General features: G+C 48.5%; 5 protein-coding genes across 5 annotated transcripts; all 5 read left to right on the top strand.

Annotated features, from left to right (window-relative positions):
• The first annotated feature begins 1,220 nt into the window (after positions 1–1,220).
• On the top strand, positions 1,221–4,082 carry GGS22DRAFT_30281 (uncharacterized protein). Its single transcript, XM_047966752.1, has one exon. It carries the CDS (start codon positions 1,777–1,779, stop codon positions 4,060–4,062), a length of 2,286 nt encoding a protein of 761 aa, XP_047817244.1. The 5' UTR covers positions 1,221–1,776; the 3' UTR covers positions 4,063–4,082.
• Positions 4,083–4,809: 727 nt separating this feature from the next.
• GGS22DRAFT_166910 (GTP-binding protein-like protein) lies at positions 4,810–6,465 on the top strand. Its single transcript, XM_047961921.1, has 6 exons — positions 4,810–5,072; positions 5,154–5,257; positions 5,393–5,432; positions 5,502–5,567; positions 5,629–5,928; positions 5,990–6,465. Exons 1-6 carry the CDS (start codon positions 5,054–5,056, stop codon positions 6,028–6,030), a joined length of 570 nt encoding a protein of 189 aa, XP_047817245.1. The 5' UTR covers positions 4,810–5,053; the 3' UTR covers positions 6,031–6,465.
• Positions 6,466–6,963: 498 nt separating this feature from the next.
• GGS22DRAFT_190068 (patatin-like phospholipase domain-containing protein) lies at positions 6,964–9,333 on the top strand (the record flags this gene model as incomplete). Its single annotated transcript, XM_047964933.1, has 2 exons — positions 6,964–7,918; positions 7,988–9,333. 2 exons carry the CDS (start codon positions 6,964–6,966, stop codon positions 9,331–9,333), a joined length of 2,301 nt encoding a protein of 766 aa, XP_047817246.1.
• Positions 9,334–10,441: 1,108 nt separating this feature from the next.
• On the top strand, positions 10,442–11,711 carry GGS22DRAFT_30318 (aromatic compound dioxygenase). The gene is made up of 2 exons (XM_047966753.1): positions 10,442–10,796; positions 10,892–11,711. The coding sequence occupies exons 1-2, from the start codon at positions 10,587–10,589 to the stop codon at positions 11,600–11,602; spliced, it is 921 nt and encodes a 306-aa protein (XP_047817247.1). The 5' UTR covers positions 10,442–10,586; the 3' UTR covers positions 11,603–11,711.
• A 436-nt stretch (positions 11,712–12,147) lies between these two features.
• On the top strand, positions 12,148–14,369 carry GGS22DRAFT_166917 (uncharacterized protein). Its single transcript, XM_047961922.1, has 2 exons — positions 12,148–12,444; positions 12,548–14,369. The coding sequence occupies exons 1-2, from the start codon at positions 12,307–12,309 to the stop codon at positions 14,213–14,215; spliced, it is 1,806 nt and encodes a 601-aa protein (XP_047817248.1). The 5' UTR covers positions 12,148–12,306; the 3' UTR covers positions 14,216–14,369.
• Positions 14,370–15,148: the final 779 nt, after the last annotated feature.

The following is a 15,148-nucleotide window of genomic DNA, read 5'->3' on the forward strand; positions in this document are numbered from 1 at the left end:
TACCGGGGGTTCCTCGGCGATGAGTGGTTGTTACTCTGGTTGCTGATTCTGCAGGCTGCAGCAGCGATAAAAAAAGACTGGAAGGTGTAGGGTGAGGAGGGAGAGGGCGGGCATAGGCAGGGCGCAAGGGCAGGGGGAGCCTTGGTACTCGAAGATCCCAGGGCCCCGCCCGGAACTCAATTTGGAGCCAAGATTCCAAGCGTGCTTTCCAAGGAGGCACCAAGCCTTCCCAAGCCTTCCAAGCCTTCATTATCCGCCGCCGCCAATTCCACAGTATCACGCCAGTTAGAGTCATACGGAGTACAGCGCTTGCTTGCACTTGCCTCGCCTTGCCTTCGTAGTCTCGGATGTGAGTCCTAAGTGTAGACAAGTGCAGGTACGGTACATTTCCATTGTATTCATTGTATTTGTTGTAAGCTTGTACTAAGGCAGACCAAAGCAATGGAAGTCGACATTTACATTACATTATGTACGTATTGACATAAGATGTACGGATTATGGATTAGTTCAGACCAGTAATAGCTGCGCATACCGCTTGTTTCCCACGTTTCCCACTTTGCTTCACCACTCGTTTTCCTTCCCACCGCTTTGCACCCAGTGCACCGCTTTGAGTTGTCCAGTAGTTTTATGATGTTGTCCAGCGTTACGATGGATGATGGATGATCAAATCTTTGCTAGTTCTATTCCATCCTAGAAGTGTCCACATGCAAACAAATCCATTCAAGGCCGTCAGAACCAGATCCCGTAGCCTCTGGTCAACACTCACGCACTCAAGCACTCACACCTTCACCCTCACTCTTACATAGAAGACCCCTCTCTTTCAAAGTCCCCGGTTTTCTCTAAATTTCATTTCCCATTTCTATCGCCTCCTTCTCCCACATTCTGATGAATTTGACTTTTTTCCCTTTTTTCTAGGAATTCGTTGTTTGAAACTTCTACGAGTCCTTACTAAAGGGGTCTCCTGAGGGCTCGGGCTCTAGATGGTCTAGTCTGACTGTGTCTGTTCTTAGACGTTTGCAAATAATTAAGAATATATTTGTATTCCCTCTTTGAACCCTTTGACACAGTACCGGCTCGACGTCATATTTTAGTTAGGGCCAAGAATTTACCAAGAGTCCCACGCCTCTGTTGTCCGACAGACCAATTTCATCCTACATACCTCTTAGTACCTGCTACCTGCTAGACAGGGCGAATCCTCCTTTTTACTGTACTTGTCCTACCCGCTCTACCGAAAAAAAGAAGAGATAATATCTCTCAATCTTCCCTTGGCAAAAAAAGCCACCATTTAAGACATCACTTTACATCGCTGTCGCCGACTCATTGCCTATCTCTTGGCTTTGCCAGAACTGAGACCTCAACAGACTTATTAAAATTTACCTGCATACAATCAATATTTTGAACTCGGTTCACGGCATCATGGGCCGTCAATTATAGCGAAACGGTCCCTAGGGACAATTCTACAAAATCGCCTTATTGGGGTCTAGATTTTGCACAATAAACGTGTATCCACGGAAACTCATTTATAACTTCATCGACCATCCACCGTCTACATTTGCATTTGCTCTGCATTGGCACTTGCACTCATAATCGACATCTGACATTCGTCACCTACCGCCAATTCCAACATCGCGAAAAAATAAAATAGCGCGCGCGTTATTAGAAGATATCGTACGCTTATACTCGACATACCGACTTTCCAACACATCTACCAAGATATTGAATCAACAAGTTTCTATCGCACATTTAGTGAAATAGTTACTCATCATCGCCATCAAAATGACGAACGATCCGATACTCGATTCGGCTAATGCGACCATGCTGGCGCTGCCATCGCAAGGAGCGCACATGCAGCATGCGTTAGAAGACGAGGCTGCGGCTGAAGTTGATGAACCCCCCGACAATCGTCATTTACACCCGGGAAATCAATTCAAGAGGAGCGCAGTCCGGAAGATATCGGATCACTCGGAATCTCTCCTAACTAAAGCCCTCCACTCTGAAGAAGAAATAATTAATATCGACTTCGACTTATCATCAAGACGCCGTTCAATGAACAGTAGCGTTAGCCTCGCATCTACCGCCGACCTTACCAGCGACACTGGCTTCACAAGCCCCGCTCGCACAAACACACCCAGCCCGCCGCCACCCGTAGTATCACTAGCACGATTAAATGCCGATTTCTTCTACGACGCAAAATCCAAGTTGGCTCCAGTTTACGGTCTTCAGCAGACTTCCGCCGTGACCAAACCCCGCGGGCCAATTGGAAACAACGGGGAGAAAAGGGATCCTACGGTAGAAGCTTTGACCAAGAAGCGCTGCATTTCATTTGCATGCGGACCGAAAGCGGATGCTAAAAAACCGTTGGCTCCGCAGCGACCAGTCGAACCTAAGCCGGCAGCTGACGAGAAGCCACAAAGAAAATCGTGCATCAAGTTCGCTTGCCCTGCCAAGCCGGTTCAACGGACGCCACTAAAGCAAGGCGCACTACAGTTAGCAATTACCCCTAACACGGAGTTACCGAAGGAGAAAGATGGATCTCCTGTCACTGTACGAAAGCTTCGATCCTCTTCAATCGGCCGAGGACGGTCGCAAAGATCATTGACCCCGCGACCCATGTCACGAAGCCCGATGCCGGTCTGCCCAGCCAAGTATTTGACCGCGAACCCAACCGATCTGAACTGCGAATCTTCTCGTTTCCACGAGTTTGCCAGTGATGAACCCCAAGAAGAGGATTGGATTCGTATAAACCACGCACCTCCTGGTCGTCGATTGACTATTGATGACACTCTTAAGAAAGAAAATGAAATCCGCCGGTTAGGAAAGGAGGCGGAGGAGGAGGAACTTGAAGAGGAAGAGCTTGAGGAAGAAGAGGATCTTAATGAAGGTGATGAGGATGAGGATGATGATGACGACGAGGATCGCCCGGATGATAACCTAGAGAGAGATGATGTGGACGATGTTTTGGATATCGACGACGGGTACGAGGTTGATAACCAGTCTGCCTCTGAGTCGGATGGCGATGACTTTTCGGATGGTTATAAGACTGATAACGAAATTGGCTTCGCCGAGTCAGATGATGACGACGACGGTGGAAACTTGGATCTATGGACTCCCAGTCGTGGACCGGCCGTCAGACTATCTGGGGGTACAACCATCTATCGTCGACCTTCCATGACTGGTAACCGCTCCGATTCGTCTTCCTCCGACTTCCCCAATCCCCCGACTAGGGTAGCGCGGACTAAGCGACTCAAAATACGCGCTAGAACACCAGAGCTTCCTGATAGCACTGACTTCGTTTGCGGTACGCTTGACGAAGATCGTCCTCTAGAGGAGGCTTACCTCTCGTGTCTTGCGGCTAGACGACAGGAGAAGCTTCACCCGATTCCGCAGGATATTGACCCGAGCTTCCCAACCTCTGAACCCGAAGATGAGGATATTGAGCTGAATATCCCTGTTCATGATAGTGACGATAATCTATCCGATGTCAATGCAAATGGCCGTGAACGTCGAAAGAGGATTGACCATACGTCGCCAAAGCGATACCACTCTCCCCCTCCTAGACGTCACCATTCTCCCCCGAAAGCTCGAGGTCGATCGCCAAAGCGACTCTTTGACCTTTCACCACGTCACCTTCTATCACCACCCCTAGGACCCCTGATGCAATCTCCTCCATCATCCTTGGTATTTAATGCCAATCGCGGAAATCAGGAGATCAAGAGCCTTGCTTTTCGACCTGGCCTTACGCAAACCAAATCTCTCCCGCGAGCTCCGGCAATGTTCCCGCAACACCTCAAGGCTCATCGCCGTTCTACTAGATCTTCGAACTCGTCTACCAACGCCCACGTACGAGGCGCTATTGACATTGTCAAAGGTCTCGAACAGAAACGACAGCGCCGAAAGGAGAAGTTTAAGGAGAAGTATCAACAGATGCATTGCAACAAGGCACGAAAGGGCCAGATCGTCGAGAAGAAACCTCAACCTGGTCAAGGTGCCGAAAGGATGCGAGAGATCGGACTTCTCATGGCTGGAAAGCTAGGCCCGGACCAATTCGTCCTGTCCATCTAGGCGCTAGATGGAGGCCCTGCATATAGTTGCTGAGCTCAACTAAAAATATTGCTCACCATTGTCTTTCTTTGCACCTACTTTTTTTTTTATTGAGACGCAGACTTCAGGATTACATTTGCTGGAGGTCGTCAATGTACATAACTTTGCCTTTCTTTCGCTGTCAATGTATTTCGGCGCGACAACATTCTCGCATGAGATCGCATTATTCCCTTTTTTTATGGCATGGGGCGGCAGCATTGATCATTAAGGATACCACTTGGGAACGGTAAATTTAGCATGGGGCGGCGATCCGGTGATACCTATGCTTGAAATTGAACATATTCGTTGATCTACGATTTACCTTTATTTGAGCTTCGTGGTGATGAGACGGTGATTTGAGCGGGTGCACGTTTTTGTAAGATATCTATGTATGTACTGATAAGATGAAGGTATACTGAATGCTGAAACATGACACGTCTTTTGGTTTTGAGGCATAATTCATCTATTTGATGGTAAAAACCATGTTCCGCGATGACTACAAATTATCCTGATTATAGACTTGTAATCCTCGCTCAATCTGCAACCACGTATGCAAAATGATAGAATCTCATACATGTCGGAAACTGCGAGCTGTACTCAAGCCCTAGTTGAGATTACCTCACGTTATTTTGGTGATGATGATATCAGGTGCTTCTTCCCTCATGTCGAAATCGGAGGACGGATACGCAGGCACCCGTGAGTGTACGTACATTTTTATACAGTGAATGTGCTATTTATTCAAGCCACACTGTGGCTGTGTGGCTTGTTTTCTACCTGTGTTCCAGGTTGTCCTTAACCGTTGGAACCATGCTAGTAATTTTCTTGGGGACAGCGTCGGACTATATATCATCACCCATCGTCCACCGTCTTTGCGAGCATTTTACGAAGCTAGCAACACTTTAATTAACCGTGCGATTTACCGCTCCCCAATTTTGACCATCCCGCATATTTGCAGTTTTTCAATCCTTCCAAGATGTGGATTGTCCAGTGGTGTTAGTTCTATCTTCAGCTGTCCCGTCCTTTGCTCATATGATAGTTCACAATCGCTGACGTTGTCCCCCTCGGTCTTACAGTTTACGATGTCCTCTCATCGCTCGGCTTGATGAACAAGCACGCCAAGCTGCTGTTCCTCGGCCTCGACAATGCTGGAAAGACAACTCTTCTACACATGCTGAAGGTTCGTGCGTAATTCCATCATTCCCGCTTCCCTTGCTTGACGGGCATACGTATGCTGGTTTAGTGATATTGTTATAGCTTTTTAATGCTGGCATTACCTATTGAAGACAACAATGCTAACGAGATGAATCTATAGAACGACCGAGTTGCTATCTTACAGCCCACCTTACATCCTAGTACGTCGCATACGCATATACAGTAATGAACAACCAGGCGCACGTGTCAGCCTGCTAACAATTATCTAGCTTCTGAAGAGCTTGCTATCGGCAATGTGCGCTTCACCACTTTCGACCTGGGTGGTCACCAGCAGGGTATGCTTCGCGATTCCATTATAAGCCACAAGGCTGGGACTGACATGTTACCCTCATCTAGCTCGTCGGCTGTGGAAGGACTACTTCCCGGAAGTAAACGGAATTGTTTTCCTCGTTGACGCCAAGGACCACGACCGTCTATCCGAATCCAAAGCCGAACTTGACGCCCTTCTATCCATGGAGGAGCTTGGCAAGGTGCCCTTCGTCATCCTCGGAAACAAGATCGACCACCCCGACGCCGTCTCTGAGGATCAGCTCCGCCACGAGTTGGGCTTGTATCAGACAACCGGCAAGGGTAAGGTCCCGCTGGAGGGTATTAGGCCCATTGAGGTCTTCATGTGCTCTGTGGTTATGAGACAAGGTACGTCAGATATATGGTCTTCTCGAGTAGCCTAAAGGGGGAAGAAACTAACGTCAAGCAGGATACGGCGAGGGTATAAGATGGCTTTCTCAGTACGTCTAAGCTATACGTATCTATAATCGAATACGGATAGGCGTAGCAAGATACAGATTGGGAGAATACGGGTGTAACGAATGCGATAGCCGTCTGGGAAACAACGGAGTTCTTTGACAGCTTACTATTACGTACCATACCAACCGAAGTCGATGTTTTCCGGGATAGTTCTTTGGAGTCAATGGCTAGAGGCATTTGCCAGATCGCAATAATGAATTGAGCATTACCATTTCTAACATATTTGAGTGTTGGTTCCATAGTGGATTTGCGCATTACTTGATATCAGAGTGTTTATTTATGGATAGACTATCTCATCTGCTATCTACCGTCTATATCTACAATTACCATCTTGATCCTTATAGGATGTTTAACCGGGTACTTGAAACTCACTCTTTTCAATGAGGAATATAATGTCTGAGATAGATTAAAGAAAAGAAAAGAAAAGACTCTGGAGCTCATGATTCCGTCAAGACTCTTGAGTATTCTAGAATGCGGCAATGTTACGATGCCAGGTGCTGCGATATTCTCCCGGGTGTCTCCGTGCTCCAGCTTAACAAAAAGGTACGTAACACATGTACCTAACAAAAGTAAGATTTGCAGGGATAATGGTTGGGACGCTTGGACCAATAGATCTCCTACTTAGACTTGTGCCTAGGCTGTAGAATGTGGCGCCGGACACTCGACGTCATTCTAGTCTTTCTAGTCATTCCACCCCCAGTCTTGTCTCTCTCTACGTACCACCTACAGCACCCACTTACTACATTTCGTGTTCTCTGACTGGCGCCGAAATGGCTGGCGAGACAACATGACAATGCGATGTTCAGTTCCCATTGAATTGTAAAAGCCGAAAGTTCTATTGGTAGTTTTTTGATCTTAGCTAAATTGCAATTCCACCAGTTTATTCCATCATGTTCATTGGCATTGTATGTCATGACAGCGAACATGGCAAGTGAATCTTCCAAACCGAGAGTAACCTTCCTCCCCGGTCGGCGCAATCACAACTACGGCTTTCCTCCCGAAGCTTTCGATTACACGAGGTTACCTGACGTCGACCGCGAATTTCTCCCTCCCGAACACCTCGCCGCCTTCGCCTCGGCCCTAAACGCCCCCGATCCATCAAATCAATCCTCTAACGATACTACCTCTCTATTAAGTCCTACCAGAAGCATAAATAGCCTCGATATAACTAGATCTGGATCCGTAGCCTCTGTCGATTCTCCTTACCCCGAAAGCGCGGCGACTCAAAATGGCACACAGGGGAGCATGTTTATCACGGCGCAGAATGACTGGGCACCGGTAAATCAAAAAGTCACGAAGCATGGTCGAAAAAAGAGGAGGAAGAAGACCGCACTCGGCCGCCGCACCGTAGACGAGACTCGGGAAGGCCACCTATACGGACTGCTGAAATGGCCATTTCTCCTATTCGTCGGCATGTGGATCATAGGCCTAGGCGCATCGTATCTATGGACGAGGTTCTACATTTTCCTGTACGAACACTTTATAGCCTGGAGAGGGGCGAGAGAAAGGCTTCGTCGGAATATGCGAGCTACGAGTAGCTATCGCGATTGGGTGAAGGCGGCGAAGGAGATGGATGCTTTCTTGGGGAACCAGGCTTGGAAAGAGGAGAACGAGTACGCTTACTACGATTCGAAAACTGTACGCCGTGTTTGGGAGCAGCTACGTAAACATAGAAGAACCGCCGAAGCGCAAGAAGCGAAGGGTTCGGGCGCGCATGGATATGAGAATGGAGGGGCCGAAGGTCGTAAGGCTGTTGAAGAGCTGAAGGCCTTGACGGAGGCGTGTGTGAAGAATAATTTTGTTGGAGTTGAGAACCCGAGGCTTTATAGCCAGACTTACTATGGGACTAAGAACTTAGTCCAGAATTTCATAGATGAAGGTTTGTCACAACGAATCCTGGGTTGGCGATGATGGGGGATATGGCAAGACTAACAAGATCACTTCTTAGTGGAGAAAAGCACACGATTTCTAGCCCACACGGATCAGATATCCTTCGAGGAGAAGCGAGCGTTGTTTAAGAGAATGCACGCGAATTATGGGCGTACAGCACTCTGTCTATCTGGAGGTGCGGTTTTCGCATACTACCATTTCGGAGTCGTCAAGGCGCTGCTCGAGGCAGATTTGGTGCCGGACGTCATCACCGGTACTAGCGGTGGTGCTCTGGTCGCATCCCTTGTCGCGACGCGGACTAACGATGAGCTCAAGCAGCTGTTGATTCCGGCGCTGGCACATAAAATCAAGGCTTGCTCGGAACCAATTAGCACCTGGTTCCCTAGGTGGTGGAAGACCGGGGCGAGATTCGACTCGGTCGACTGGGCTCGCCAGGGGAGCTGGTGGTCTCGCGGCTCTATGACGTTTAGAGAAGCCTACCAGCGCACCGGACGTATCCTGAACGTCTCCTGTGTTCCTGCAGACCCTCACTCGCCTACCATCCTTTGCAACTACCTCACATCACCAGACTGCGTGATTTGGTCCGCAGTCCTAGCCTCCGCCGCCGTCCCCGGAATCCAGAACCCAGTAGTGTTAATGATGAAAACGCGCGACGGCAACCTAGTCCCATACTCCTTCGGACACAAATGGAAAGACGGCAGCCTACGCACCGACATCCCGATCAAAGCGCTAAATCTACACTTCAACGTCAACTTCACAATCGTCAGCCAAGTCAACCCGCACATCTCGCTCTTCTTCTTCTCCTCGCGCGGCACCGTCGGCTCGCCCGTAACCCACCGCAAAGGCCGCGGCTGGCGCGGCGGCTACCTCGGCTCCGCTACAGAACAGTACATCAAGCTCGACCTCACGAAATGGCTCAAAGTCCTCCGCCATCTGGAACTGCTCCCCCGTCCCCTCGGCCAGGACTGGTCACAGCTCTGGCTCCAGCAGTTCAGCGGCACCATCACGATCTGGCCGCAGGCCAAACCGAGCGATTTCTGGAATATCCTGTCTGATCCGGACCCCGACCGGTTGGCGCGCATGATTCATGAGGGCCAGCAGTCGGCGTTTCCGCGCATGAAGTTCGTGGCGAATCGGTTGAAGGTGGAGAGGTTGATTGAGATGGGCAGGAGGGAGACGCTAGGGGGTGGGGTTAGGAGGGGGAGTATTGAGAGTATTATTGATAGAGAGGATTTGGAGAGTTTGCTTAGGGGGAGTGGGGGGTCTACGGATGGGGAGACTACGGAGGCGGATGCGGATGGGGAGGAGTATGTGGGTGTGGATGAGGAGGCTGTTGAGGATGGGGAGTTTGAGGAGAGGTTTGGCGATGGGGAGGAGGAAGTGGGTGATGTTAAGGAGGATTAGAGTTTTGAGGTGGTGGTGTTTAAAGATCGAGGTGGTGTTTGAGGGTTCTATAGTACATATACGTAATTGTAAGCATAGATAGGTAGGCATTGCGATTCCACGGAGTTGGATAGAGGGTTGTGGGTTGAGGTTGTTAGTATATATTTGCTTTGGTTGTTAGCTTTTGGAAAAAATTAAAATGGTTATGGATATATGCTCGTAGAATCGCCGAATTGCTTGGTGAGTGTGTAGTAAGTTAATTCTTTATAGCATACCTAGGTAGATATTTTTATAGATTTCTATCTTAAAATAGAGGTTATGAAGGTGGTTTATATATGTCCTTGGTAAGCATCGAGTAGGTCTGAAAGCCATATTTCCCTCTACCAATTTGCATACCTACCTAGTACCTAGGTAATAAGTAAATGGTATAAGTACGATTCCAAGAAAACCTGATTCAAGAAGTTTTAATATATTCCAAAGCCACAAAAAAGCCACTATCCGCCACAAAACCCATGGTTGTAATGTCCGTGATGTATCCTCTACGGGATCACGAATGCTAGTTCATGTCTACTAACGCCATGAGTGATTAGGCATAGATTGAAACCCGGTCAGAGATATATGAATATCTAATGCCGCTCGATACGAATTACCTCTTTTGGCTCCTTTGTGGGTAGGGCTGTGGTTCGTAGGGCGCTCGCTTCCTTGGAAGTAAATGCATCAACCCGTTGCTAATGCATGCCATCTTGCTTGATGCTTAGATTGCCGAGATGAATCTAGAAAAATAGCATAGATCTACCATGCTGATAGCCGCTAATGTTTGCTTGATTACTGATAGACTTCCGAAGTCAGGGTACTACCTGCTAAGTAGTAGTAGGCATCTGCTTCACAAAAAGCATTCCTCTCAGGTGGCTTGGTTTCCACCTAAATGCGTAGATTTCCGTTTTCTTCCTTTGTCCATCGTGACAAGAGAAACTTTTTCGTAGCCCCATCTTAACCATGTATCGTCATACACATTCCCCCTTCCTATAGGGGATCGGAAATGTCGATTCCTGGGCGTAAATCTCTTCGTCGAATGGAACACAGGTGATACCTTTACACACCTATGTTGGTCATCTTAAGTCAGTCTCCTTCGTCAACCTACCCCCCAAGGTAGTAAGCAGAAAGGTTTTGAAACTGCATATGGGCTGCATTTAATCCAAATCTAGGATCTAGACTGGTTCTGCATATATTAGCAATGCAACATACTTGCCAACTCAGATCGTCAGTAATATAGTATGGCTATCATGGAGAAAGAACACGAAATGAAGGGGGACACGGAAAAGCCGGAGTATAGTCCGGAGCTCACGGACAATGTCATTGCCGCCACAGGCCCCAAGGCCCATCCCCGTCTCAAGCAGATCATGCCGAGCCTCGTACAGCACCTGCACGCCATTTGCCGGGAGGTAGACCTAACGGTTGCGGAATTGATGATGGGGGTCGAATTAGTAAGTTGACTTCATCTTACCATTTGACCAACCTTCACATCTAGACCTACCTGCCTGCCCAATAGAATCGGTATTCAACTGACATCTGATCTTAGATCAACGAGTGCGGCCGCAAGTCCACAGACAAGCGCAACGAAACCCTTCTCCTCAGCGATATCCTTGGCATAGAATCTCTCGCCGACGAAATCACATCGAAACTGCTCCTCTCGGGAACCAGCACCTCGGACGCCACGCCCTCCGCCGTCCTCGGGCCCTTCTACCGCGCCGACGCGCCCCTCCTGCCTAACGGGAGCAGCATCGTCTCGCCACAAACCGGATGGTACGAGCAGGCCAAGCCGCTACTCGCCAACGTCTCAGGACGCGTGCTCTCGAAAACCACTGGCAAGCCCATCCCGGACGCTATCGTCGACGTCTGGCTCGCGGGGCCGAACGGGTTGTACGAACAACAGGACGACGAGCAGCCCGACATGAACCTGCGCGGGCGCTTCCGCACCGACGCCCTGGGCAGGTACGAGATCGTCTGTCTGCGCCCAACGCCGTACCCGGTGCCGCTGGACGGGCCCGCAGGCCGCTTGCTGGGGTTGTTAGATCGTCATCCGTATCGGCCGGCGCATATCCACTTCATTGTGGGCGCGGAGGGGTACCGCAGGTTGGTTACGCAGATTTTTGATGAGGAGGATGGCCATGTTAAGGATGATGCGGTGTTTGCGACGAAGGACGAGCTCCTGGTGAAGTTTGAGCGGAGGGAGGGCGATGAGAGGGCTAGGTGGTCGCTAGTTTATGATTTTACGCTGGGGGAGGCGTGAGGGGTTGGTGAGGTTGGTGAGTTTGGTGTGTATTCGCTTACCTTAGACTGTTAGTATGGCTGTGATGGTGTGATTTGTATGAGATCGTGAGTAAGGTAGCTATGAAGTATGTTTATTGAATGTATTTGCATGGTGATGATTGTCATGACAGTTATGGTGTTGTTGTTTGCTATGGTCTAATTATAGCTGTTATGGTAACGATTCTTATTGGATCTGGTTAACTTCTGATTAACACCGAATTAGAAAAGGGCCGTGGGAATTCGTATAAAACATTGGGCGAATAATATGTGAAAGATTTTCGTTGATGTTGATCATGAAGATACCAAGAGCAATAAGAGCTGTCGAAAGCTGAAAGGTTGATAGGCCGGTACGTACCCCATATGCTGGCACTTGACAAGGATTAAACGTGGCACTTCCCGGACAGGGCTGTAGCTGCAGCGGTCTTTCCCGCTAAAAGAAGTACCTAATTCCAAAATTACAGGGCAGCTCTTACCCCCGATGCCCCGACGAGAAGATGCAAGTGTGGCCTTGCCTTTGAACTAAAAGTGAATACCACTTTCGTCATCAAAGTCAAAAGCCAAAGTCAACAGAACAACAAACTTTGCGCATCTTATCAAAATGTCAATTTAAACATGTCGTTCCCTTTACGAAGTTAATCGAAGCTTTCTTCACTGCCACCGAGTAAATCAATCCTAATTGCGACAATGGCGAACAGTATCCCTACCGCGAAGATCACCCTCTCCTACCCTCTCTATTCGTGCGCCTTCGACCCGATAGATCCCAATCAACTTATTGTCGCGGGAGGAGGCGGCCCGGGACGGAATGGTGTGGGGAATAAAATTGTATGGAATAATTAATAATATTTTTGTTGTTTATTTTTTAATGTGTTTGGTTTGTTGTTGATGATGAAGAGGATGATGATGAGCTAACCAGGTTACTTTGCAGACTGTTCTTGATACCTCGAAACCAGATGAATTATCAGAAGTTGCCGAACTCGAGCTAAGTCCGAACGAAGACAACGTCACAACCCTTGCCACCGGTCCTCGAAAAGATAGAAACCTTACCTTGTTCGCCGGCGTCAATTCCAGCCCGGAAGATATTAAGAAGGGAAAGAATGAACATTTTCGTGTTTTCAGCATCAGCCAACCCGCTAAGTCGGCCAAGACTAGCGGTGTAAGGGTCTCCGAGGTCGCGCGAGATGCGCTGTTCTTGCATAAGGACGCAAGCGCCTACCAGCGACTCCTCCGTCTGTCCCACCCGTACGAAAATCTTGCACAACTAGGCGCTATCGCGACGGGCCTCTCTAAGGAATCCGAAATTGCGCTCTTCGATGTACCATGTGCAGGAGGCGGGCGGTGGAAATCACGGGGCAGGCTGGATATACCTAGAGAAGCAATGGACTTGGACGTCGTTCAGACTGGTCCCGACACATACCAGTTAGCATACTGCGATGATCATGAAATATTCACCGTCGAAGTATCAAAGACTGAAATATCCGACCCGAAATGTGTATACACAATTACCCCAGATGAAGGTGCCACAGCTAAGGCGTCCTTCAAATCATTGCGCTACCTGACACCCGGTTTTCTCATAACCGTCGTCAATAGGCCCAATTCCAATGGAGTCGCCCTGCATGGCTATCGCCTCCCCGCCAAAGAGCAGGAGAATGCGCGACTTGCGATTCGTGCAAGATTGCCCAAGGGCGTCTCTAAGGCTACCGGTCTCGCTGTGAGAAATCTGTCACCGGCTTCTTCTCCGTCGGACAAGCAAGGCGAAACTCAATTCGTTGTCGCTGTCGCCGGTAACGATGCATCGATATCGCTATTCACTTTGGAACATAAGTCTGCAGCCACTGTTGAACTCCTGGCGGATCTAGCACCGTTCCACGTGCTCAAAGGCGCCCACCCTTCAAATATAACTGGGATTACATTTTCACCATTTACACCACCGAAATCATCAAAACCTACCACAGAACTTACAGTTAAGCTGGCCACCGTAGGTGTTGGCTTCACAACTGTTGTACATAGCATACCGCTCAAAAAGCATATTGACAAATCTGTATCGGAAAGGAAAGGAGGACCCCCAAGACCGTCGCGCTATGTCGTTGCGTTGAAATCTCAAGGCGAATCGCCCCTAACTATTATCACTCTCCTCACGATAGTGGTACTCTTCCTTGCCATGATTGGACAGACATTCCTTGAAGCAAAAGATATTGGCCAGCCCATACTAGGGATTAAGCCTTATCTTCCCACTTCGTGGACAAAACCGTTGCGAAAGGTCTCTGAGACTCATGACAAGAACATCCAGGACCTTTTATCAGGTGTCCAAGGGCAAGATGGCCAGCCCATCGTGATCCGACATGCTGAGACCGGAGAGATTGACGCTCACGGACTCCCACCTCTTCATGTCGGTGTTCACAGCGAGGAAGATGAAGAAACTCACGGCCCCACGGTAGCTTGGGAAAGCCTAGACCGCAAAGAGCAGGACGTCTGGAAGCTGCGGCTCAAGAAGACGGGCCATTGGGTCGAAGATATGGGAGAATCTATATTCAAAGGCGTGCTCTTCGGCGAAATTGGCGGGGCTATTGGGAATATAGTCGGCGAGGCCTTGTAAGGATTTTTGTGTCATGTCTATATGATGAGAGAGAAATGAGGCTCTTGGATGATGGATGATGGATGATCATGTCACGAAGGACGCTGTCTGTATGATGTGCTCTGTATAAAACGCCCAGCTTAGCTATCTACGAATACGAAATTAATTACGTTTATCTATTGTGGTGTGTCTTAGTTCAGTATCCAAAGTAAGAGAGGGTAAGTTCCCGAAGTTTCTTGGATTTTGGTACAACATGCCTTTGCCATCTTCACTTAAGTTCCCCTTTCTATTTCAGCCTCCATCAAAATCGGTAAGAGTTTTATCGTGAGCAATCAAGAGGCATTCCCGATTGCACAAGTGCCGCGGAAGTACGGAGTATAGATTGGATGAAACTGTATTTTCTTCTAAATTATAACTTCATGATCGTACTAACCTACTCTAATGGTGATATGTATTGATATCAAGCCCATATTGACTGGACCAGTCCCTTATCGTGACCCTTGCGGATGGAATGTTTCCTCAGCTATCTTTCTCATGGCACGATCCGAGGTCAATCTCACGGCCATGTGTCTTGAAGCACTTGAGTCAACAGACGATATCATCGCATATCCACACGAGAGATGATTCGGTCTTGTGGACCATGTTACGTTGGTCGAACTGGTTTTCATGATAACCTATCCGCGTTTCCAAGGTCATATTCACCTCAATACCATGTAAGCGGTAACGTAGGATGGATTAAGCTCGTAACTGTGGTTACCATTGACATATTGAGGGTATATTTATAGTGATTCTAGCCTCAGGACACCCTTAGGTTGCCAAGAGCTTATCGTTAGGAAATAAGCATCGTCAATTACTTCTTGGTATTCTGATGACAAGATACTTTGGGTGGATGTCAAATGTCCTCAACCTAGCAAGCCGAAATTGACATGCCTATGGCCATATACACAACCCAGA

The sequence above is a fragment of the Annulohypoxylon maeteangense genome (assembly GCF_022496945.1).
Source record: "Annulohypoxylon maeteangense strain CBS 123835 unplaced genomic scaffold GGS22scaffold_12, whole genome shotgun sequence".
NCBI lineage: Eukaryota > Fungi > Ascomycota > Sordariomycetes > Xylariales > Hypoxylaceae > Annulohypoxylon > Annulohypoxylon maeteangense.